Source organism: Symphalangus syndactylus, chromosome 11, assembly GCF_028878055.3.
Source record: "Symphalangus syndactylus isolate Jambi chromosome 11, NHGRI_mSymSyn1-v2.1_pri, whole genome shotgun sequence".
Lineage (NCBI taxonomy): Eukaryota > Metazoa > Chordata > Mammalia > Primates > Hylobatidae > Symphalangus > Symphalangus syndactylus.
In genome coordinates, this window is record NC_072433.2 from 95,898,875 (window position 1) to 95,925,707 (window position 26,833).

Here is a 26,833-nt window from a genome sequence, read left to right on the forward strand (position 1 = left end):
AGAGGGAAAAGGAGATACATGTCAGAAGAAAGGTAGCAGAAGAAACAGGTGAGGGAAGGAAGAAGATCAGTAAAGAAAGGTGAGGAAGATGAAGGGTAAAGAACAGGAGAGAAAGAAAATACAGAAATGAGAGGCAGATGAAAGGACAAACAAAAAGGGAGTAGGAAAAAGGAGATGAAGAAGAGGGTCTGAGGTAAGAAAAGCTTTTCATTCCCTCTTCTTTCACTTTTCCCATACTCCCCTGCTTGATACAGGGTACTATGATATGACCCACTTCCCTCTTCTCTCCTGGTTTACTCTCCAGGTTTCCATTTCTGTTGACTACTGACTTGAGAACTTTTCCTCTGTTTCTTTTTTAAACTGGAGCTGTACAAGGTAAGAATTCATAGACAAAAGGCATTGATTATATTTGCATTCTCAAATTAAAAATATTTGGAATTTAAAATAAAAATATTTATTGAACCAATGTTACCTAAAGGTGTCAAAACTCTTGCTTTATAGTTTAATAAAATCTAATATATGGATACAATTTGTGGTTCAGATACTTAGGACAATTCATTATTATACTTGATTCAAGTTTTACATCAAGAGCCTAGTATAAAATTTTTAGAAAATTTGTTTATCTATACTTACTTGATTCATTCCAAATTGTTGATTCCCAAAAGTTTTTATTAGGAGGTATTTAATAAGATAAAATGAAATGGGAAATTTAGATGTTTACCTTAATAACTTAGGTACCCCCTGCCAAACAGAAATCTGAAATGTAATTAATTGTAGCATTGGATCGGGAGGGGCCTGGATGAGTATAGACTTGCATTATATATATAGTTACTTCAATTATCTGTTAATTGTTGTGGGTATTTAGATATAGCTTATGGTAGCAGTATTATATAATTATTACAGATAGCTGTATTTTTTGATATAGTGAACCTTTTCCAATTTTATTACTTATAAAATATTCATAGTCTTTGCTATTAGGCTCCAGTATAGGTGTGTTATTATAAAAGAAAATTGCAATCCCAGCACTTTGGGAGGCCGAGGCCGGCGGATCACGAGGTCAGCAGATCGAGACCACGGTGAAAACCCGTCTCTACTAAAAATACAAAAAATTAGCCGGGCGTGGTGGCGGGCGCCTGTAGTCCCAGCTACTCGGAGAGGCTGAGGCAGGAGAATGGCGTGAACCCGGGAGGCGGAGCTTGCAGTGAGCCGAGATTGCGCCACTGCACTCCAGCCTGGGCGACAGAGCGAGACTCCATCTCAAAAAAAAAAAAAAAAGAAAAGAAAATTGCCAGATAACTCTGTCATGTTTGCTCATGGGTTGGATGGCATAAGATGAAATTCAAATAATCATGAAAACTCTTACTGAGATTCGTTTTTGTTCTCCCTTTGTGTATAATAGAATTATATAGACTTTTTGGGTAACTGCCATCAATTTCATATTATATTTGACCATATTTTCCAGGATTTAATTCCTGTATTATATCTAATACAAATTAATTGAACATAGACTTCTATATTTTGATCAGTTAGCATTTTCTAGTATGATACAGTATTCTGTATCATCTTTCATTCATATAATTGTCTTTGTGTATTAAACATGTATTTAATCAGAAAATTTCATTGCCAGTCTTTATAAAATAATAATGACAATCCACGAGGCTTTCTTTTATTCCAAAGAACTATGATACAAAGATGATATGTAGATACGTTGATTCTGTCTTTTTGCTAGCTGTTTAAATCAACAGAAATTAATACGTATGTGCTTTCTAGCATGTAATGACAGCATACGATTTAGAGGCCTCATTTTAACTTAGTGGTTGCTCATTATAATTTTAAAATTGTGCTGAGGAATTAAATCATCATTGTTTCTATTTTTAAAATAGGCCATGCTTTTAAGGTGATGGAGTAATTATTGTAAATAGTTAAGATAATTTGGTATATGGGGAGTAAAACAAGCATGGACTAGTCACACTAGACCAATGAAACACTGGTCTTGTGTTTTCCACAGGAAGATGAAAGTCTAATTTAACTTTTTTTCAGATAAGTCAGTTTGAGTAGAAATATTTAATTTTTGCCTGCTCTTCCTTATTTCTTGGGTGATTTTGGGGGATGTTGCCTCTTTCCCATTTCCCAAAGTCAGAGACAGCTTTGATTTCTTGCTGAGTAGGTGTATGATGTGACTTGCGATTATAACTAAAATCCAAAGAACATAAGGGAAGCTTCTTGTTTGCTTCTAATTTTCCTTAGAGTCAAACAAATGATTAACAGGAAGTATGAAAAAGCTGATGCTTTAAGCTTCAGCTTTATCACCTCTAAGAAAGGTAGCTCAGTAGAATGACCATGTCTGGGAGTCTGAAGATGCCAAGCAGTGTGATGTCACCAACTCTTGGTAATTAGGCTTTTGTTTTAAATTGTTCAGAGATAAGACTGTTATAGCTCCTTGAATAAGTAAACCTCACATTGCAGGGCTTTTTATAAAAGATTTACATGCTTGTGTTTATTTACTCATTTATTTATTTCCTGCCTTACTCCCCAGAGTATTTGAGGTAGCTAATGACAACAACATTCAGGAAAATATAAATAGAAAATAAAATGAGAACCACGAACAATATAAGTTGTAACAGGATGTGAAGACTATAGTTCATAGGATGTATGTATAGTTACTACCCTAGAGCTATTATTTTGTCTCTAAGCTTTCCAAGGGCCAAAATGAAAAGGGAGATAGAGTCATGTAACACTCTTAAATAAAAGAAAGCATGTCACATTGCAGGGGAAGCAAAGCTTTTCATTGTATTGAGCCCTAATAGAATTTCTTACTGGAGGCTTTAATTCTGACTTTTATAGTGGCAGTGCCTTTGACAATATCACTAAAGCTAATGTAGGAAGGAGACTCATAAGACCATCTCTTGCAGAATCTAGAATCCATCAGTGAAAGTGGAGGCCATGACATCAAAATCGTTCTTTGTGGGCCTAAGAATGCAGCTGTCTCTAAATTGATTTTATCCAATAATATAATCTAGATTTAGAATAATGGGTGGTGGACTGGGTGTGTGTGTGTGTTTTTTTTTTTTTTTTTTTTTTTTTTTTTTTTTTTTTTTTTTTTTTTTTTTTGAGATGGAGTCTCGTTCTGTCGCCCAGGCTGGAGTGCAGTGGCGCGATCTCTGCTCACTGCAAGCTCTGCCTCCCAGGTTCACGCCATTCTCCTGCCTCAGCCTCCTGAGTAGCTGGGACTACAGGCCCCCGCCACCACGCCCAGCTAATTTTTTTGTATTTTTAGTAGAGACGGGGTTTCACCGTGTTAGCCAGTATGGTCTCGATCTCCTGACCTCATGATCTGCCCGCCTCGGCCTCCCAAAGTGCTGGGATTACAGGTGTGAGCCACCGCACCCGGCCTTGGACTGGGTGTGTTTTTAACAATCCCTTCTTAGTGTCATTTCTCTCAGCTAAAGTTTGGATATGCGATGGATAATTGTATTCTGTGGGGAGTTCTCAATTGTATTCTGAGGAGAGTTCTCGATTGCAGATATTCTATACTTGTTTGAGGCTAGATCTGTAAAATTGGTAGGGTTTATTAGTTAATTAGCTGAGTTTCAAAAATTTTGAAGCTGTATTTTTAAATAATTAGATAATTTCTGTGTTAAAAATAATCTTTATATTCGTGAAATTATAACTCCCACAAGTTATTCAAATCGCTTCCCTTTTTAGGATTAAAAAATATTACTGATGATTAAAGGGTAATTTTCAATGTTAAACTTCAACTTTTGCTTATAATTTTCATGTTACATTTTACTCATTGATATCTTACTATTTCTACTTTTTTTTTTTTAAATCAGAGTTGGATCTTGTAATTCTAGTTGGTTATTCTTGATTTCACTTTGTAGATTTTTTTATGACTTTATAGATGATCAATATTTCTATAGGTTTTAGAGATGAGTAAAAAGTACAGAAAATTTAGCTATTGTATGAAACATGTTCTATTTTGGAGGGAGGGTTTTTCTAAACAAGTTTATTTAGTAGCTATTAAAATGGAAGATTTTAAATTTTCCAAAAGATTCTTTGAGAGATACTTCATTTGATTCATTGACATTTGTCAATAAAGCCTCATATCTTAAGTCATTTTAATGTGTCATTTAACAAAAATTACTAAAAGAACTAATCCTTAATTACTCTTTACTGTGTGCTAAACAGTATGCTAGATACATAACATACTTTATTTACTACTGGCAAACAGTCCTGCAAAGGAGTTATTCCAGCCTTTCAGACAAGAACATTGAAGAGATTAAGGAACTTTATCAGAATTGGTGTGGCAGATTCAAACTCAAATAGAAACTTCTTGACAATGAAGTTTCTATTTTATACAATCAGTGTTGCATGGTTACTAAGCCAACAGATGTGTAATCAGAGGGACTTTAGTTCAAATCCTCTGCGCTATTAATGTATCACCATAGGCAAAAATCACATAACCTCTCTGAGATAAGATTCCTTACTGGTTAAAAGTGGCAATCATAGAAACCTCATAGAATTGTCTTGAAAGTTATGTGAAATAATGCTTGCAAAAATGTTTAGTACAGTGCCTGGTATATAGCTAAGTTCAATAAATGGTAGCTACAAAGAAAGAAAATGTTTCCTTCATGCCTCCTAAGTAGAGTTTTTAGTATTTTCGTTTCGGAGACTACAGTCCCCTTATCATAGATATTTTAGTTCTTTTTAGTTATGTAATACCTAAAGGTAAGAAATTATCAGCAGGTGGAGCTCAGTGTCAGAAAAAACAAATTTCTGAAATTGAGGTATTTTATCACCTTATGTTTTAAAAATAAAATTAAATGCATATAGTTTTAAAGTTTATATGTGAAGGCCTTTTTTAATCCTACCTACCAAAAGTTATCACCCTGCAACTTGGTTTTTGAATATGTAGAAAGAATGCTTTTGTTACAAATATTTTAAATTGTTTGCTATATCTGGTGTCATACATAAGGTATGACAGTTCATTTGCATGAATAAGACATTTTTAATGTGAACTTAATTTATAAAGATTGTCTTTGATCACTTCATACAATAAAGGAATTACACTGATAATCTTAAATTTAACTTGTCAAAACCCTCAAACCTGCCATTCCCACAGTCTTCTTAGTAAAGGGTATTTTCTGTCAATTGCTTAAGTCAGAATCTTGGGAATCACCCTTGTGTTCACTTGTTTCCAAATCCTGTTAGCAAGTTGTCTTGATATTACCTCCAAAGTATACTCCAAATCTGACCTCTTGATAACATTTCCATTGTGATCATCCTAGTAAATTCACCGTAAATTAAGGTCTGAACTACTTCAGCCAGTTTACCTGTTTGTTCCCTTGCCCTTTGTAAATTTTATTTTCTGTATAATAACTTGAGTTATCTTAATGTATAAATGAGATTTTATATTTCTCCTGCTTATGACCCTCCATTGGTATTCCTATATAACTAGAATAAAATTCTAATCCCTACCATGAACTCAATTACGTGATCTCGTCCCTGCCTACTTCCCCTCATTATTTCCTACCAGTCCTCATCCGTCACATTGCAGCCATTGAAGTCGTACTGTGCTTTGGGTATGCTGTTTCTTCTTATCTCTGGGCCTTTATGTTTTATCTCTTTTTAATACTTAAAATACCAGATCTTCATATGACCGACTGCGTTCTTTTGATAATTTCAGGTCACATGATACTTCTTTGAGAGATCTCTGACTACTTCAGCTGTAATAGGCCCTATCTGACCCCTGCCATCATTGTTTATCCTATTGCCTTTTTCGTTTTCTTGCAAAGCACTTACTTTAGTATCTTTACCATTTCTACTATTATTACAATTATTACTTTTTTGTTGGTTAGAATTTACTCTGTGGTAGATTAGTTCTAATAATTTACTCTGTGGTAGGTTAGTTCTAAATATTTCCATGCATTAAATACTAATATATGTACTTTGGTATGTATGAACTCATTTGATTATGGTATGTATGTATGTATGTATGTATGTATGTATGTATGTTTTTATTATCTGTCTTCTACTATAATCCCTGCTTGTTCCTCAAACTGTAGCTCTAAGAAGGTAGGCACTTTCATTATGTTTACTACTATTTCCTCTGCCTTGTACAGTGCTTGCTATGTAGGGGAGGCTAAGTAAATATTTTTTGAATATTGGACAAGCTCTTAGAACTCATATCAACAAGTAGAGTTATCAAATATTTATGTAAAATAATCTCCTAGGGGATAGGGAACATTTCAATGGAAGAAATCATACCTGACCAATTATTCTTAACAGTCTTTTTTTATGAAGGCAATAGGGTATATAAAATAAGCTACTTAGGTTTTAGAAAAGACATTGACAAAGTTTTTTACCAAAGGTTACTAAATGTTAAATCACTGCTGAAATGGGAAATAGGCTTTTAGCATGGCCCAAGAACAGGTTTAAAATCAGAAATCAAACAGTAGGAATAGATGTTTTTTTGACTAGAAAAGTATAAAGAGCAAGGTGCCCCAGCAATTGATGATCACATCTGTTATGGTTTGAATTATGTGCCCCTAAAAGATATCTTCAAGTTGTAATACTCAATACCTGTGTATGTGACCTAATTTGGAAATAGGGTCTGTAGTTGTAAACTTGTTAATATGGAGTTGTTAGTGTGAGCTCTAATCCAGTGTGACTGGTGCCCTTATAAAAAGAGAAAAGAGGCTGACATACAGGGAAGACAGCCATGCGAAGACAGAGGCAGATATTGGAATTATGCTATCACAAGCAAAGGAATGCCTGGGGCTACCAGAAGCTATAGGAGGTAAGGAAGGGTTATCCCCTAGAAGTTTTGGAGGGAGCATGGCCTTGCTAACACCTTGATTTCAGACTTCTGGCCTCCAGAACTATAGGAGAGTAAGTTTCTGTTGTTTTAAGTCACCCGATTTCTGGTACTGTGTTACAGCAGCCCTAGGGAATTAATACAACTTCTGTTGTGATTATTGTCTTTATAAATGATCTGAAAGAGGAGGGTCTTCCTAGTGAGGTATCTAGATGACATTAAAGTTTTCTAGTTGTGAAGAGCAAAACCAGTGAGTACAGATGATGAACAAAGAAACACCAAAATTAGCTTCTTTCTGGGCTAGAACAAGCAACAAATCCAGCATCTTAAGATTTTATATTCTTTGACTGTAAGCATTGACTTCAACTCATTTAATGTTGAAAATTGCTTCAATATTTAATGTTTTATGATTTTATGAGCCTGGGTAAGTGCCTGGCACCTAATGAATGCTTAATGAGTATTTAAAAAATAAATAAGTGAAACCAATCAGGGAGTAAAATACAGGAAAATATAATTTTATTTTAATGAAAATATAAACTTATTCTGGTATAAAATTCAAATTATGTTTACAAGTAGGGAAAAATGAGTGCAGGGAGTGAATATTGGGAAACTATAAGCATTGTTTACTGAATATATCAACACTTAAGTAGAAAAACAAAATTAATAAATTGTTAATGTGTCTTTGGAGACTCTTTTTTGGCAAAAGAATACCTTTGGTGAAATAGAGCGGCGACTTAATCTAAGAAACATAGTATAATAGTTAATTGCATAGTTTCTGGAACAAAGTTCCTTGGATTTGAATATGTGGCATCAGCTACTTTTTGGCTATTTAACTTTGGGCAAGTTAAACTTTCTGTACCTCAGTTTTCTCATCTGTAAGCTAGGGCTTATAACAGAAACTATTTCATAAGGTTAATGTGGGGAGTTAAATGAGATAATCCATCTAAAATGCTGAGAACAATGCTTGCTCCTAAGAAATTCTTTACCCTATATTGTCTATTATTGTTTATTAAGTATAAAATTTTATAAAAATTATTCTCAGTGTACAAAATGAGATTTATTTTGATGGACGTGATATAAAGAATGCTTGTTGCGGACAATAAAATTTAAAAAGTGAATACCCAAAAAAGAAAACCAGAGGAAATTATGCAAAGAGGCAAGAAAATTAAAAAATTTTTTTTTGATTGCATCTAATTATAAAGGGAGCCAAAGAGTTTAAAGAAGGAGATGTTTATGTCAGAATTGTGACGCAGGAAAGTTTTACTGAGTAAGACTTTTGACTCTCTTGCTCTTTTCTATTTTTCTTATTTGGTTTCATAAAGTTTCTTTAACTTTGGTCCATTAGAAAGAATGTTCTGTACAATACCTGAATATGATACCTGGCATCTAGTAGTTGTATAGTATCTTGTTTAAAAAAAAATGAATAAAGCAGGGATTTATAAAGCAATTAACAAATTATTTTAGAATAGGTTATCAAAAGTGGAGCCTTACCTTGCAATTAAACATTTATGGTTTTGAGTATCACACTCTACCTCCTCTCTAGTCCTGCCACTTCATTTTGTGTTAAGTGTAGTACATTCTTGTGGCAAGGAAATTTAAAATTTTTATTTCTGTTGAGACCTTAGAGATCATTTGCACATAATTTATATTCTTTACCTTTGAACGAAGAATTATAAAGTATTGGAGAGTTATACCTCAATAAAAAATAAAAAAATTGAAACACATTGGATTAAGAAAAGCTTTGTAGCACAGCTGTCTGTAAGGTTTTGTTTCAAGAAGTGCTTGAAAGTTTGGTCTATTCTCGGAGACCTTGAGATCCAAAACCTAAAATAAGAAGACTTCTATATGTTTCTTAGGAATAAAATCAGGTATTTTGTTTATCTAATTAAAAAAATCAAAGGCCAGGTGCAGTGGCTCACGCCTGTAATCCCAGCTGAGGGATTTGGGAGGCCGAGGCAGGTGGATCACCTGAGGTCAGGCGTTCGAGACTAGCCTGGCCAACATGGTAAAACCCCGTCTCTACTAAAAATACAAAAAATTTAGCCAGGCATGGTGGCAGGCACCTGTAATCCCAGCTTCTCAGGAGACTGAGGCAGGATAATCAATTGAACCCGGGAGGCACAGGATGCAGAGAGTCAAGAGCGTGCCATTGCACTCCAGCCTGGGCGACAAGAGCGAAACTGTCTCAAAAAAAAAAAAAAATCAAGTAGAACAGAGATTTATTTCTTAGATAGTGTATCTTTACTTAATATACAAGGATTTTCTCTTTGTTGCTCGAAAATGCAACATTTGTTGTCTGTATCTGTTCCTTTAATCCGGAACTGATCAGTATACTTCCATGCCAACAGGGGGAGATAGTATGAAATTGGAGATCCAGATTTGCACCTCTCTTCTATCTTGCTTTTGCCTCAGACAGGAAGGTTTGTTGGTAAATTGACTTCCTTGGGCCCACTGTTACTATCTCTTAGCTAAATTTTGAGATGGAGCAGAAAATGAAATGTCCTCATTGTAAGGGTCAGCTGGAGTCTGGTTTCGGCTCTCAATCCTGTAAAACATGTGCTTTAATATTCAGCTCTGGGCCTTCCACATCAGAAGTCCACAGAGATCAGGTAAGGGGAAGTTCTGCCACAGGCCTGCTTTACCTAGAGCCCAGACATTATCTAAGAGTCCAGCAGGTCATCTATTTTATGCGGCTGCTTCAAATGGGAAGAATAATTTCTCTTGACTTCCGAATCTGGTGGTAAACAAAATTCTTTTGAACAATGCTATCACTCAGATGCTAAACCAAAGCCATTGAAAAAAATGAAAGTGGCTTCTTTTCACATTTGTATTTTATTTTATTTGTTTCCTTAATTCACCTCTCAGTTTTGAGAAAAATACGTCCTTCCCAGTATTTCAATACATGGAAGGTGAAAGAGAGTGCAGTTTTATTGAATATTTGAGGAGAAACATGGTAAACTGAGCCATATTTCTCCTCAAATATTCAACAAATATGATATTAAGATTTCTATTTTCCAAATTTCAGTTTCTATTCTGGCTGGTGAGCTCAATTTAGCCTTGTTATTTTCAATGTCTGTCACCAAAGGAAAATAATAATGTTTTTCTTGAACATAGGTATTTAATAGTTGATGACCATAACTGGTAAAGCTTTTCATTATGATATGTAGCTGTATGGTTCAATGCTAATTTTGTAATCAGTGTTTATGGTTTAATTTAGTAACTTGGAATACACTAATTCCGTACTCTTTTAATGTATAAAATATAATTTCTGTTACTAATAGGAATATAGCCCTATTTTAAATCTGTTGTGTTGGTAAAGAATTATATTTATATGTCATTTTGCAACTTAATTTCCTGCATTCTATTGAGTCCCTTATTTAATGCCTCTCTTTTTTAGCCTTTCTTTTTTCAGATTCACTATATTAGGAAAACCTAATTCTGGCCTTCAAATAAGAATTGTAAATGCCAAAAAAGTTTATATATTTTCTTTATTTTGAAAATAGCTGAAATACATACACAATTCTTCCTTTAATATTACTACATCCAGTATTTGGGTTATGGTGTTCCAAATATGTGTCCTATATTATTGGATAAGTACTGTTTGTAAATATAATGAACATTACTTGTGTGCGTAAGTTTTGCTTATCTGGTTTATAAATTTATCAAAATATTAGAGGATATTGAATCCATTGGGATCATCTTCTCCAAATTATCATTTTATATATGATAATGCCTCTGAAGCCTGAGATAATTAATGACTCACATAGCTAGCTAGTGACTTGCATAACTTAAATTTTTTAAACTTTAAAAAAGTCTCGCTTTCTTTTTACTCTTCAGTCTCTGATATATATCTTTTATGATCCTTCTTTAATATTTTTCTGTTTTTTATACACAGTCATTGTCTTTTCAAAACCGTTTTGTGCTTTTTATTTATTTTTGAAATCGTTCTGAAGTCTCTTAAATTTTATTAACTTTTTTCTTTCATATTAGAATCTTCAATCTCTGATACATATTTTTATTATCCTTCTTTAATATTTTTCTATGTATTTTTTTATATGTACCGTCATTGTCTTTTCAAAACAATTTTGTGCTTTTTATTTCTTATTTTTGAAATAGTTCTTTTTTTATTTTATTATTATTATACTTTAAGTTTTAGGGTACATGTGCACAATGTGCAGGTTTGTTACATATGTATACATGTGCCATGTTGGTTTGCTGCACCCATTAACTCGTCATTTAGCATTAGGTATATCTCCTAATGCTAACCCTCCCCGCTCACCCCACCCCACAACAGTCCCCAGAGTGTGATGTTCCCCTTCCTGTGTCTATGTGTTCTCATTGTTCAGTTTCCACCTATGAGTGAGAACATGCGGTGTTTGGTTTTTTGTTCTTGCGATAGCTTACTGAGAATGATGATTTCCAGTTTCATCCATGTCCTTACAAAGGACGCAAACTCATCATTTTTTATGGCTGCATAGTATTCCATGGTGTATATGTGCCACATTTCCTTAATCCAGTCTATCGTTGTTGGACATTTGGGTTGGTTCCAACTCTCTGCTATTGTGAATAGTGCCGCAATAAACATACATTTGCATGTGTCTTTATAGCAGCATGATTTATAGTCCTTTGGGTATATACCCAGTAATGGGATGGCTGGGTCAAATGGTATTTCTAGTTCCAGATCCCTGAGGAATTGCTACACTGACTTTCACAATGGTTGAACTAGTTTACAGTCCCACCAACAGTGTAAAAGTGTTCCTATGTCTTCACATCCTCTCCAGCACCTGTTGTTTCCTGACTTTTTAATGATGGCCATTCTAACTGGTGTGAGATGGTATCTCATTGTGGTTTTGGTTTGCATTTCTGTGATGGCCAGTGATGATGAGCATTTTTTCATGTGTTTTTGGCTGCATAAATGTCTTCTTTTGAGAAGTGTCTGTTCATGTCCTTCACCCACTTTTCCTCTTAAATTTTATTAACTTTTGTCTTTTATGGTAGTTGTACTACATATCTTCAAAGTAAAATAGAAAAGATTACAGTTTTATTATTTTTCTCATTTATGTAAATCCTGTTTAGAGTAAATAGAATAAGAATTTTTGCTTTGATGGCTATCAGCCACCATCCTTAGGAAGACATTGCATGTAAGGATGCACACTGACTCGTGAAATTTTAAAACAATTCAACAAGTAAATACTTAATTGAACTCTCATAATTATGAACTTCTACCCATAGCCTTGATGATTTATCTTTGGTTATTAACTAATACTGACCTAAGTATAATGAGACCTATTGATAAACCTAAAAATATACTTTTAAGTACTTCTCATTGTCAGTCTGCTCAGTCAGATGTTACCACACTCACTTGGAGACATACATATGCAGTCACACATACCTGAATTGATCATAGGAAGCCTTTGTATTCTCATGGAGTCACTATTTAGCCTCTGTGTTTTATACAGATGTTCTTGACATGTTTTGTTTTTATTTTCTGGTATGATTTATGATTTTTTTTTTTCAGTGAATTCTTACCACCATAAGGTACATACTGATTCACAAGAGTATATTTTAGGCTGAAGTTGTCCTTTTATCAGAAACTGACATTCCACTGGAGATGAGACTAGTCTAGACCTAGTTTGTTGGTAAGCCACAGTCCCTCAAGCTGCTTTTCTGGGTCATCTGTTCCCTCCAAGTAGTGTGTCATATTGATATTGTATTATGTATAGTAGATCCATTCTTTATTGGAATTTCACTTCCCTCACCTATTATAATACAATTTTCCATCTTCTAAGAATTTTTAAATTTGGCCTTTGAAAGTTCATTCTGGTAAGCAAACTTCCTGTTCAACAGAAGATTGCTCATTCTCCCATATCCCGTATAATTCAGCATTGAGAAGTGGCTCTTAATGTGGGCTTTATTATTCCTTTACCCTCATGTGAAAGTCTGTGTGTTTTCAAGGCTTGTGGAGTTTGGTTGTACTGCATTTGTTATTGTCCCTGCTCATTGTTGAAATCTTTGGAACTTCTGTTTATTCCTCCTTCTTCATCAATGCATGTGCTCTCTGGTTTAGTCTCTTTTTCTACTTTTGGTCATTTTGGGATGACTTTAGCAGTTATGTGGAAGACCCACCTAAAATTTAGTTTCTACATTTATTGATCTAAAAATAGTGTTGACTGGCTGGGCGCGGTGGCTCACGCTTGTAATCCCAGCACTTTGGGAGGCCGAGGCGGGCGGATCACGAGGTCAGGAGATCGAGACCACGGTGAAACCCCGTCTCTACTAAAAATACAAAAAATTAGCCGGGCACGGTGGCAGGCGTCTGTAGTCCCAGCTACTCGGAGAGGCTGAGGCAGGAGAATGGCGTGAACCCGGGAGGCGGAGCTTGCAGTGAGCCGAGATCGCGCCCCTGCACTCCAGCCTGGGCGACAGAGCGAGACTCCGTCTCAAAAAAAAAAAAATAAATAAATAAATAAATAAAAATAAAAAAACAAATAAAAATAAAAATAGTGTTGACTGAGGGATGGTAGCTGATAAGCAAATTTAAGTCTAGAGACTTTTCCTAAGAAAGACAGAAGAAGGCTCTTCGGTTCTTCTTGTTTTTGTTGAGTAATTGGCACCAACTCCGGACTGCTTACTTTATTTACGAATTTCATTTCATGAGAGACATAAAACCTTATTTATCTAGCTTAATTTTAGACATATTTCTGCCACAGTAGCTGAAAGCAACCCTAACTGAAAGACTAGGTAAAATGTTGACAAAAATAGATAATATAACTTAGCACAGTACCGCTAGTTTCATCGCTGTAGTTTGTTTGTTCCTGTTTTAGAAAGTGCTTGCTCCCAAATGCAGGAGCTTCTTGTAGCACTAAGTTTATGAAGGTAGAAGAATTCTAGTGCATCAATTAGATGTTACGGTGGATTTTAAAATCTAGCCATCACACCTTGCTTTTCTAAATATCTATATTTTGAAGGCCTGGTACTTTCCCTCCTGCCAGCTCCATACTTTCTGATTGAATTCTTAGGAAGTTTTTACTGCTGCCGACTGGCAATCATGTCACAAAGTATTTTAAAGCTATGTATATATTTCAGTTTTTGGTGATGTGATAATAATATTTATGAAAATAAATTCGTGAGTTCTTGAAATGTATTATAGGGCTCAACTTTTTAATAAGAATAAAATAAATATTGTAAGGAATTGATTTTAATGGCTATTAAATATATTCAGAGAAAATAAGGTAATTGTATTTCACATTGCCCTTTCTGATTGTTTCATTTTAGGGACTGCTTTGGATACTCAGTTTCTAATTAATTTCTAGTAAAAGGTTTATTTGAGCTATGAACGGTATAATTTTAATATAGCATCTCCCTTGAAGGCATATACATGCATACACATATATGTATATAAACTGTTTAATATATGTACATATACATATAATTAAAGTCTATATACGTATAAACTGTTTTTCCTCTTTTCTCAAAGAAGAGGGTGAGAGAGAATGAGGAGCAGTAGAAAGTATGGTCAAAGTTAGAAAATAAATCAAAAGGATAATGATAGGTGAATGCTTTAATCTATGTCTTTTAGCCACACAATTCTTGGAGTCTTTATAGTTTACTTTTTATTATATTTTTCTATAGATTTAAAAATGTTTTGTAAAAACTTTATTTTGGTGAATAAATATATCTGTAGGGATATGAGAACATTGAATATATGATAAAAATGTACCCCCAGATATAGACTGTAAGTAACCCTGAGGGGACTGGGAAAGAAGAAAAGTATGAAACGGGTTTTAGCCTTTTTACTCAATCACAGCGGGTAAGATGTTTCTATATTCCTAATGTCATAAAGGTATATATCCTGCAGTAATTAGTAAAAACAGACTGTTTGTTTTGTTTGTGGTAATAAAAAAGCATTGGCTGCCTTAAAGTCTCTCTTTGCCAATAATTTTTTTTAATTAAAGAAGCACACAAAAATAAATTCCTCTGTTCCAGAATGTGTTATTGCTAATCCATTGTAAGTAGTGACAGAACAAAGTATAAATACTTTATTAGATGAAGCTACATCTTGTAAGTCAATTCGTATCTCACCAGATGTTGCTAGCTGGAATCTAGACATCATCAAAGATAGTGTTTACTAGAATCACAGAAATCCTTGGTTATATGGTTTATCTGTTGCATTATTTCACCCAAAGCAATGTTGGCTTTTCCTTTACATTTAAGTTAACAGAAATAAGGTACATGATCCTTTTAAGGAACTGGGCTTACAAAGAAGGAGGTGATTTTTTTTTTTCTAAAGGAAGTCATTAAAAATGTCTGGCTATCAAGAAATGAATAACTCTCTAGTGATAGGTTTTCTGTGAATGAGGGGAATAGTAACGAATAAGAGGGCCTGTTGATTAAAAAATGTTCCAGAAATATGACCTTGTCTCCAAGTTAAAAATACTTTAAAATATCGGGGAAAAAAGGTACAAAATACAGATAGAAGTAATTACAAAGCAGAGTCTCGTAGCCTTGAGTCATCAAGAGAAAGTCAAACCATGTACATTTTGAACTGTTTGAAGAGACAGAAATACATAATTTGGTTTTTGAAGATAATCTTTTTAAAGATACGGCTGAATGAGGCATTTCATTAGTGCCTTTTAGTTCCAAGGTAAGTTATTGTTTTAAAAATTGTGAATTTCTAAAGTTTTAAGATATCTAATAATTAGCTATTTGTCTTCTGTACCTTTACACCCTCAAGATAATTTGTGGATACTTTTTTTGAATCTATGTATAATTCTTAAGCAGTGAAGCAATTGCAGATATTAACACATTAGTAGCCTTTTTGTCTTTCTTTTTACATTTTTTAACTTAAAAAAATGTTTTGTGGAGACAGAGTGTTATTTTGTGGCCCAGGCTGGTCTCAAACTCCTGGCTTCAAGCAGTCTTCCTGCCCAGGCCTCCCAAAGTAAAAGGATTACAGGCATAAGCCTCCATGCCTGGCCCTACCCATTAATTCTTTCTTCTCCCCTCCACTTCCCTCCCCCCATCCCCTCCCCTTTCTTCTCCCCTCCCCTCCCCCTCTCCTCCCTTCTACTGCCCTCCCTTCCCCTCCCCCTCTCCTCCTCTCCTCTCCCCTCCCCTTCTCCTCCCATCCCTTCCCTTTTCCTCCCCTTCTCCTCCCCTTCCCTTCTCCTCTCCTCCCCTCCCCACCTTCTCCTCGCCTTCCCTTCTCCTCTCTTCCCCTCCCCTCCCCTTCTCCTCCCCTCCCCTCCCCTTCTCCTCTCCTCCCCTTCTCCCCTCCCCTTCTCTTCCCCTCCCCTCCCCTCTCCTCCCCTCTCCTCCCCTCCTCTTCTCCCCTCCCCTCCCCCTCTCCTCCCTTCCTCGCCCCTTCCCTTTTTCTTTTTTTTTTAATTTTATTATTATTATACTTTACGTTTTAGGGTACATGTGCACAATGTGCAGGTTTGTTACATATGTGTACATGTGCCATATTGGTGTGCTGCACCCATTAACTCGTCATTTACCGTTAGGTATATCTCCTAATGCTATCCCTCCCCCCTCCCCCTATCCCACAACAGTCCCTGGAGTGTGATGTTCCCCTTCCTGTGTCCATGTGTTCTCACTGTTCAGTTCCCACCTATGAGTGAGAACATGCGGTGTTTGTTTTTTTGTCCTTGCAATAGTTTGCTGAGAATGATGGTTTCCAGTTTCATCATGTCCCTACAAAGGACATGAACTCATCATTTTTTATGGCTGCACAGTATTCCATGGTGTATATGTGCCACATTTTCTTAATCGAGTCTATCGTTGTTGGACATTTGGGTTGGTTCCAAGTCTTTGCTATTGTGAATAGTGCCGCAATAAACGTACGTGTGCATGTGTCTTTATAGCAGCATGATTTATAATCCTTTGGGTATATATCCAGTAATAGGATGGCTGGGTCAAATGGTATTTCTAGTTCCAGATCCCTGAGGAGTCGCCACACTGACTTCCACAATGGTTGAACTAGTTTACAGTCCCACCAACAGTGTAAAAGTGTTCCTATTTCTCCACATCCTCTCCAGCACCTGTTGTTTCCTGACTTTTTCATGATCACCGTTCTAACTGGTGTGAGATGGTATCTCATTGTGGTTTTGACTTGCATTTCTCTGATGGCCAGTGATGATGAGCATTTTTTCATGTGTTTTTTGGCTGCATAAATGTCTTCTTTTGAGAAGTGTCTGTTCATGTCCTTCACCCACTTTTTGATGGGATTGTTTGTTTTTTTCTTGTAAATCTGTTTGAGTTCATTGTAGATTCTGGATATTAGCCCTTTGTCAGATGAGTAGATTGCGAAAATTTTCTCCCATTCTGTAGGTTGCTTGTTCACTCTGATGGTAGTTTCTTTTGCTGTGCAGAAGCTCTTTAGTTGAATTAGATCCCATTTGTCAATTTTGGCTTTTGTTGCCATTGCTTTTGGTGTTTTAGACATGAAGTCCTTGCCGATGCCTATGTCCTGAATGGTATTGACTAGGTTTTCTTCTAGGGTTTTTATGGTTTTAGGTCTAACATGTAAGTCTTTAATCAATCTTGAATTAATTTTTGTCTAAGGTGTAAGGAAGGGATCCAGATTCGGCTTTCTACATATGGCTAGCCAGTTTTCCCAGCACCATTTATTAAATAGGGAATCCTTTCCCCATTGCTTGTTTTTGTCAGGTTTGTCAAAGATCAGATGGTTGTAGATATGCAGCATTATTTCTGAGGGCTCTGTTCTGTTCCATTGATCTATATCTCTGTTTTGGTACCAGTACCATGCTGTTTTGGTTACTGTAGCCTTGTAGTATAGTTTGAAGTCAGGTAGCGTGATGCCTCCAGCTTTGTTCTTTTGGCTTAGTATTGACTTGGCAACGCGGGCTCTTTTTTGGTTCCATATGAACTTTAAAGTAGTTTTTTCCAATTCTGTGAAGAAAGTCGTTGGTAGCCTGATGGGGATGGCATTGAATCTATAAATTACCTTGGGCAGTATGGCCATTTTCACGATATTGATTCTTCCTACCCATGAGCATGGAATGTTCTTCCATTTGTTTGTATCCTCTTTTATTTCGTTGAGCAGTGGTTTGTATTTCTCCTTGAAGAGATCCTTCACATCCCTTGTAAGTTGGATTCCTAGGTATTTTATTCTCTTTGAAGCAATTGTGAATGGGAGTTCACTCATGATTTGGCTCTCTGTTTGTCTGTTATTGGTGTGGTGGATAAGATTTTGATGTGCTGCTGGGGGAGGGGTGCCTGCCCCTTCCCTTTTTCTCTCCTCCTCTCCCTTTCCCACCCCTTCTCCTCCCCTCTTCCCCTCTTTTCCCACCCCTTCTCCTCCCCTCTTCCCCTCTTTTCCCTCCCCTCCCCTCCCTTTGTCCTCCCCCTCTCCCCTCCTTTTTTCCTCCCTTCCCCTCCCCTTCCTCCCTTCCCCTCCCCTTTTCCCCCCTTTTCTTCCCCTCCCCTTCTCCTGCCCTCCCTTCCTTTTCCCTCACCTTATTCTCCCCTCCCCTTCTCCTCTCCTCCCCTCCCCTCCCTTTTTCCACCCCTTTTCTTCCTCTTTTCTTCCTCTCCCCTCTCCTTCCCTCCCCTCCCCTCCCCTCCCCTCCCCTCCCCTCTCCTCCCCTCCCCTCTCCTCCCCTCCCCTCCCCTCTGCCTCTCCTCTCTTCCCCTCCCCTTTTTCTCCCCTTCCCTCCCTGCCCCTTCTCCTTTCCTCCCTTCCCCCCCTCCTTTCCCTCCCCTCTCCTCTCCTTTCTCTCTCCTCCCCTCCCTTTCCTGCCCCTTCTCCTCCCCTCCCTTCCCCTCCCCTGTCTTCCCCTCCCCTTTCATCCCCTCCCCTCCTCCCCTTCTCCTCCACCTCTCCCCTTCTTTTGTCCTCCCCTCCCCTCCCCGTTTCCTCCCTTCCCTTCCCCTTTTCTTCCCCTCCCCTTCTCCTCCCCTCCCCTTTCCCTCTTCTCCCCTTCCATCTCCCTCTTCTCCTCTCCCCTTCCCTTTTTCTCCCCTCCCCTCCCCTCCCCTTCCTGCCCCTTCTTCTCCCCTCCCGTCCCCTCCCCTCCTCTGCCCTGCCCTCCTCCTCTTCTCCTCCCCTCCCCTTCCTTTTTGAGACAGGGTCTCGCTCTGTCTCCCAGGCTGGTTATGCCATCTAGGTTCACTGCAACCTCTGTCTCCTGAGTTGAAGCGATTCTCCTGCCTTAGCTTTCCAAGTAGCTTGGAGTACAGTTGAGCAACAGTACACCCTACTGATTTTTGTATTTTTAGTAGAGACAGGGTTTCACCATGTTGCCCAGGCTGGTCTTGAACTCCTAACCTCAAGTGATCCACCTGCCTCGGCCTCCCAAAGTGTTGAGATTACAGGTGTGAGCCAACGCGCCTGGCCCAACCCATTAGTTCTATAAATAATTTTGTTGCTCCCCTATCAGTGTAGGCTTAAATTACATTATAAATTTGATTATAAGAATTCTTATTCTGAGTAAGATCTTTTTATTATTATCTTTGGAAAAGTTATTTAACCACTCTAGGCTTTGGCTTTCTAATCTATAAAATGAGGATAATAACAGGACCTGCTATATAGTGTTCATAGAAGATTAAAATGGGCAATGGTGCTTGGCTTATAGTTTGTGCTACTGTCAGTGTTTGAGACCTTTTCTAAGCAAGTTAGTATTCTCTTTTAAACAGAGACTTCAAATGGTATATTATGACTATTATCTTTTCTGTAGCCCATAAAACTTCAGCAATAGTGATGTTACTCTGTTTTTTCCATTTGTTTTTTTTTCGTGTATTTTACAATAAAAAAAAATCTGGTGTCTCACTGAGCTACACTGAGATGTAATAAATTTATGTCACTGAAGGAAGCATTTCTGAAATGTGGATCCAAACTTTCCTGTGTTTATATTCAAGGACCTCTCCTCTTAGTGTTTTATCTTTAATGAAGAAAGTTTCTGATCATTTTATGTCATTAATATTTCACAGTTTTCATTCATGTCTAAATTCTCTTATCATTCCAGGCCAAAAATGGCTCTTTTCTTGAGATGTGGTATTAAAAATAGTGCATGCCTGAAGTCAGGAGTTCGAAACCAGCCTGGCCAACATGGTGAAACCCCGTCTCTACTAAAAATAGAAAAATCAGCTAGGCATGGTGGCAGGGACCTGTAATCCCAGCTACTTGGGAGGCTGAAGCAGGAGAAACGCTTGAACCTGGGAGGCAGAGGTTGCAGTGAGCCAAGAATGCGCAGTTGCACTCCACCCTAGGTGACAAGAATGAAACTCCATTTCAGGGGGAAAAAAAATAGTACATAATTCTTAGGTATAAATTAACCAAATTTTATATATAATATTGTCAATTTGAATGTGATAATTGTTCAAATATAGGAGGTTGAGGCCCTCCATCCTTCCAATATCTTAAATTTTGTGTGTGTGTGTGTGTGTGTGTGTGTGTGTGTGTGTTTCTCACTTGGTTACTTTTTTTTTATTATACTTTAAGTTCTGGGATACACGTGCAGAACGTTCAGGTTTGTACATAGGTATACATGTGCCATGGTGGTTTGCTGCACCCATCAACCCATCATCTACATTAGGTATTTCTCCTAATGCTATCCCTTCCCTAGCCCCCCACCCCCTGACAGGCCCTGGTGTGTGATGTTCCTCTCCCTGTGTCCATGTGTTCTCATTGTTCAGCTCCCACTTGAGTGAGAACATGCGGTGTTTGGTTTTCTGTTTCTGTGTCAGTTTGCTGCAAATGATGGTTTCCCGCTTCATCCATGTTCCTGCAAAAGACATGAACTCATCTTTTTTTATGGCAGCATAGTATTCCATGGTGTGCATGTGCCACATTTTCTTTATCCAGCCTATCACTGATGAACATTTGGGTTGTTTCCAAGTCTTTGCTATTGTGAATAGTGCTGCAGTAAACATACATGTGGATGTGTCTTTATAGTAGAATGATTTATAATCCTTTGAGTATATATCCAGTAATGGGAATGCTGGGTCAAATGATATTTCTAGTTCTAGATCCTTGAGGAATTGCCACACTGTCTTCCACAATGGTTGAACTAATTTACACTCCCACCAACAGTGTAAACGCGTTCCTGTTTCTCCACATCCTCTCCAGCATCTGTTGTTTCCTGACTTTTAATGATCACCATTCCAGCTGGCGTGAGATGGTATCTCATTGTGGTTTTGATTTGCATTTCTCTAATGACCAGTGATGATGAGCTTCTTTTTGTATGTTTGTTGGCTACATAAATGTCTTCTTTTCAGAAGTGTCTGTTCATATCTTTTGCCCACTTTTTTTTTTCTTTTTGTTGGGGTTGTTTGTTTTTTTCTTGTAAATTTGTTTAAGTTTCTTGTGGATTCTGGATATTAGCCCTGGGGTTGTTTTTTTCTTGTAAATTTGTTTAAGTTCCTTGTAGATTCTGGATATTAGCCCTTTGTCAGATGGATAGATTGCAAAAATTTTCTCCCATTTTGTAGGTTGCCTGTTCACTCTGATGATACTTTCTTTTGCTGTGCAAAAGCTCCTTAGTTTAATTAGATCCCATTTTTCAATTTTGGCTTTTGTTGCCATTGCTTTCAGTGTTTTAGTCATGAAGTCTTTGCCCATGCCTATGTCCTGAATGGTATTGCCTAGGTTTTCTTCTAGAGTTTTTATGATTTTAGGTCTTACGTTTAAGTCTTTAATCTATCTTGAGTTAATTTTTTTATAAGGTGTGAGGAATGGGTCCAGTATTAGTTTTCTGCATATGGCTAGCCAGTTTTTCCAACACTGTTTATTAAATAGGGAATCCTTTCCCCATTGCTTGTTTTTGTCAGATTTGTCAAAGATTAGATGGTTGTAGATGTGTGGCGTTATTTCTGAGGCCTCTGTTCTGTTTCATTGGTCTATATATGTGTTTTGGTACCAGTACCACGCTGTTTTGGTTACTGTAGCTTTGTAGTATAGGTTGAAGTCAGGTAGCATGATGCCTCCAGCTTTATTCTTTTTGGTTAGGATTGTCTTGGCTGTATAGGCTCATTTTTGGTTCCATATGAATTTTAAAGTAGTTTTTTCTAATTCTATGAAGAAAGTCAATGGTAACTTGATGGGGATAGCATTGAAGCACTGAATCTATAAATTACTTTGGGCAGTATGAACATTTTTACGATATTGATTCTTCCTATCTATGAGCATGGAGTTTTTTTCCATTTGTTTGTGTCCTCTCTGGTTTCCTTAAGCAGTGGTTTGTAGTTCTCCTTGAAGAGGTCCTTTGCATCCCTTGTAAGTTGTATTCCTAGGTATTTTATTCTCTTTGTAGCAGTTTTGAATGGAAGTTCACTCATGATTTGGCTGTTTGTCTATTATTGGTGTATAGGAATGCTTGTGATTTTTGCACATCGATTTTGTATCCTGAGACTTATCAGCTTACGGAGATTTTGGCTGAGATGATGGGGTTTTCTAAAATATGACTTCCTCTCTTCCTGTTTGAATACCCTTTATTTCTTTCTCTTGCATGATTGTCCTGGTGAGAACTTTCAATAGTATGTTGAATAGGAGTGGTGAAACAGCATCCTTGTCTTGGTTTTGAATGAATGACTGATGCCCAGCGTTTGCTTGGCTTTCTGTATGTAATCTAGGCAACCTGGTTTACTACAAAGAGAGTAAGCAAAGAGTTACTTTGTTATCTTCTCTGTGCCTTAGTGCAAGTCATTTCACCCCCTCTGACCTTCATTTTCTCATGTATTATGAAGTGAAAAAGCTGAAATATAAAATCTTTAACACAGAAGATTCCTTCTACCACTGATTCTGTTTAAGACCATTTCATTATATGACAACATTGTAAAAAACATGATAGAATAAAAATTATGGCCCAGTAATTTTCACACTTATTTTTAATGTTAATCTTTTTAGTAATGCCCTGTTTACATAAACGTATATTGACCAAGTTATTTTTGTCTTGGGAGTTCGTTGCTTTTCAAGATTATTTCTTTGCTGATATCTAATCAGCAACTCTATTGGACTTCAAAATATGAGAAGAAACTTCAAACTACATGTGCTAATTACTGTGAAAAGAGACGCTAGTGAAGCAAATAAAAAGTTAGCTAGTTTTCCAGCTACTGCACTATAGGTGGGTGAATAGCCAGAGGGAGATCATCCAGTGACCTTGCTACTGCTGAGCTGTAAATGTTGCTGTACAGTTTCCTGGAATTATCAGGGCTCTAGGTGCTTGCTGAGAAAAAATATCTTTGGGACTACAGCTATATTTCTGACAGTGGATTTTGGGGCAAGGTGTCGCTTTAGTTAGAGATAATATTCTAAAAACTGGATGGGAAATGAAAGATTAACAAATGCATATATCTACAGAAGGAACAGGATTGGAAAAAAAGAAAAAAGCATATATGCACATTTTTATTGCATGGAATCTGTGTGAATCATGCAATTCTTAACCCATTTTCCTGATTAATATATTACATATGGGGTGATTTTTCTTTTCTTAGACATTTAAGGTAGCTGCTACTTATAAGGTAAATATGCAGTGATTCTTTGTCAGCTATGTATTAGTTGTCTAGGACCTCCATAAAAAATTACCACAAATTTGGTGGCTGAAAACACCAGAAATTTCTTCTTTCACAGTTCTGGAGGCCAGAAGTCCAAAGTCAAGGTTTTGCCAGGGTTGATTCCTTCAGCAGTCTCTGAATGAGAATTGTTCCCTGCCTCTATCCTAGCTTCTTGTGGCTGCTGGAGATCCTATCGTTCCTTGGTTCATAAACACGTCATTCTAATCTGTCTCCTTCTTCACATCACCTTCTGTGTTTCTTCCTCTTCTAAGTCTTCTTATGAGGAAACTTGTCATTGGATTTATGGTCCCTGGATAATCCTGTATGATCTCATGTTGAGACCCCTGACTTAATTAAATCTGCAAAACTTGCTTTTCCAAATAAGGTTACATTCACAGGTTCTTAGTGGAAATATCTTCTGAGCAGGGTGCGGGGAGGTGGTAGTCACCATCCAACCCACCTACAGTTTGTGTCTATCTTCTGTTTAATTATCAAGAAAGTTCTCAAAAATTAAAACTTTGGTTGTGGGTGAAATCTTTAACTTGAGAGAAGCTGGTTCTTTCTGCCCTTTTATTCAAATAATTTTTTGAGTACTTCTCTGAGAGTCATAATACTTTGGGACTGGAAGATACTATAAAATATTTTTCTTTTGCCAGAAGCACAGATACTTTGTTTATGGTCCAACTCTGAGTTAGAGTCAAAGCTAGGCCTAGAACATAGATTCTGAATCAAGTGTTTACGTCTGTATTATGAGACCAGAAACTCCTCTGTTTATTATATTATTGGAGCAATTAAATATGCATTTATTGAGCAGACTTCAAACAGCATTACTTTTTGAATGGTTTGGGAAAGAGTCCTTGGGAAATATGAGGTCTGTGTCTTGCAAGAACTATTCAAGGCAGGCAACATAGCATAATGATTAATAGCAAAAAATTTGTATTAAAGCTGAAGTTAAATTTAGGCTGCTTGACCACATGATGTTCAGCAAATCACTTAGTATTTCTAGGGCTCACAGTCCTGGCTCACACTATTTGGAAAATACCTGGAGATTCATTGAGAGCAAAGGGATTGAGGGGATTTTCAAATTGTCAATATTTAAACTTTTTATTCAAGGAAAATGATTCTGCTTAATATAAAAAAATACAATTTTAAATAACAATGGCTATTACTTTACCTTTAATAATTTTGCTAAACCTTTGATACAGTTATTTGGTGATTACTCATTCTTAATTTTTAGATGAATAATTGTAGTTTGGATGATGACTCTTAATCAGATATCTTCATGGTTCTAAGTCTGATGTTTGGAGTTATACAATGGCTGCTTTAGGCCAGTGGTTTATTATGTTGTTTATTTCATATTGATTCTCCTATGCTTACTGCCTGTTGACGTAATAGTTAATGAACTTCTGAAAATACCCAGTGTACAACAATTCTCATGGGTACTTTATTAACTCGAGCAGACTAGAGCCTATTACATAGAAATAGAGACCTGGTCCTAAGATTTCTAACTTACATTCATATTGATAAAAATTAAGCCCTGGAGGTGTTATTTATAAGATTTGGTAATTGGTAATGTCGGGATTAAAAAATACATTTTTATTTCTAGGTATGTATTAGGCCTTTCTTGAACTTGTTTTATTAAGAAGTTAAATATTCTCTGTATTAACACTTTTAGCTAATTATAAGTACAACAAACTAGTTTTCAAATTAAAATAATTAGAAAAATCAACCTTTTTGAAAAATGCAAAGGAAAATATCTTTTAACTCCCAAGATAGTATTCTCCTGTTGTTTTTGAGAATTTCCTACTATTTAAATAGGGATAACTACAGATTCTTAAAATCAGTCTGAGTTAAAAAGATTACGTATAATTGGAATGACTTGGGTTAAATTTGAGTGCTTTAATTTCATTTTTTTCTTATGTGTTGTTTGAGGTTTCTTAGCACAAAACAATAGTTCAAGTAAATATATTCCCTTTTATTTACTACTTAAATGATGTCTAATAGCTCCTGTCTTGCTTAACTTCATCATTAATATATAGCATTTATTTTAATATTTTAATAATTTGAGTTAAGAAACCAATAAATCCCCCTGCCTTCTTGTAGCTTAGATTATATTGTGAGTGTGTGCTTGGGCCTCCAGATATCTGGCTTGTATAACAGAGGTATTAGTACCATTCATTGAAATGGGAAACTGATGAAAGGCCAGCTTTGGGAATTATGAGTTCAGTAATATGTTGGTTTTTATCTGCCTTTTGTGATATCTAAATAGAAGTCACACGGATGTTTCAACATTCAAGTTTGGAGCTCAGTGAAAAAAGTTTAAGTTGCAGATTTAAATTTGTGAGTAGACTTGGTTCAGGTGGTAATTGAAGTTGAGACATGAAAGAGATTACCTAGGGAGAAAGTACAGAGTGAGAAAAGAAGAAACCTGGAACCAGTAGAGCCTAGAATCACATTACCATTTAATGACCTGATAGAGCAGGGTGAGCCTGCTGAGGAAACTGAGAATGTGTAGTCTGAGAGGTTGGAGGATAGTGTGGTAGGGGAATAAATGTTTCATGTAGGCATACATGGTCAATAGAGTGGAATTGTGTTGAGATGTCAAGTAAGAGAAGTGGAAAATGTGTCTGTTAGATTGGTGAAATGGAGTCTGTTGGTTTCCTAAGACCATCTGCTTTGGTGTAGTTATGGGGCGACAGCCAAATAAGAGCAGATTGAGGAATGAGTGGGAGTAGAGAAAATGGAGACAGTGAGCGTATATAACTCTTTTAGGAATTTTTTTTTATAAAGAGCAAGCAGTAGCTGGAACAGAATATGTGGTGAAGGGAGAGGTTCATCCTTCCCTTTCTTCTGCTCTTTCCTTCCTTTATTTCCTACTCTCTTCCCGCCTTTTTTTTTCCTATCACATACACACACACACACACACACACACACACACAAAGTAAAAACTGATGGGCTGATGGGAAAGAACCATTTGAGAAGGGATGGTTGACAGTACCTCAGAGATCCATTAGGTTCTTGTAAGGTGTAAGGTTCTTGGGAGGTCAGGAAGCAATGAGATCCGACGTTAAGTAGAGTGATAATCCTTAGATGACAGTTATCTGCCCCATGTTTCAAAGAAAGGAAGGAGATTATAATAGGTAGAGAAGTTTATAGCTTTGAAAAAGCAAAATGAAGAGGTTCCTACCTTTGTTAATTCTAAAGAAGCTAGAAGGTATGGAAAAAGGTTGTTTTAGACATAGAAAAGTAAGAAAAGTTTGAAATGGTTGACAATGACAGTGGAAAATAAGAAATGAGTTGACTAGATATTTAGGGCCCATTTGAAGTTAGTAATCATGTGATACTCGGTAACAGTGTTTAGTCACTTGGGTGTGAACTCAGAGAGAGCAGATAGTTGGATCCATCCAGAGTTGAATTTTCCACAAGGGAGCACCTAAGAGACAGGGTTGCAAGGGAATTTAGAATATTGGCAAGAGTATCATTGAAAATGATGTAGCATGG

The 26,833-nt window shown here is 36.7% G+C and overlaps 1 protein-coding gene across 13 annotated transcripts in view; it reads left to right on the forward strand.

The window, feature by feature from the left end:
- FER (FER tyrosine kinase) overlaps window positions 1-26,833 on the forward strand; it is a 463,830-nt gene that overhangs the window by 169,761 nt on the left and 267,236 nt on the right. Inside the window, exon 1 of one of the 13 annotated variants that reach the window (XM_055298097.2) lies at window positions 8,358-9,426. The exons of the other annotated variants lie outside the window; for them this stretch is intronic. Within the exon in view, the coding sequence (XP_055154072.1) occupies window positions 9,298-9,426 (129 nt within the window). The 5' untranslated portion in view covers window positions 8,358-9,297. Of the gene's footprint in view, window positions 1-8,357; window positions 9,427-26,833 lie in introns of those variants that run through there. 13 annotated transcript variants of the gene reach the window in all.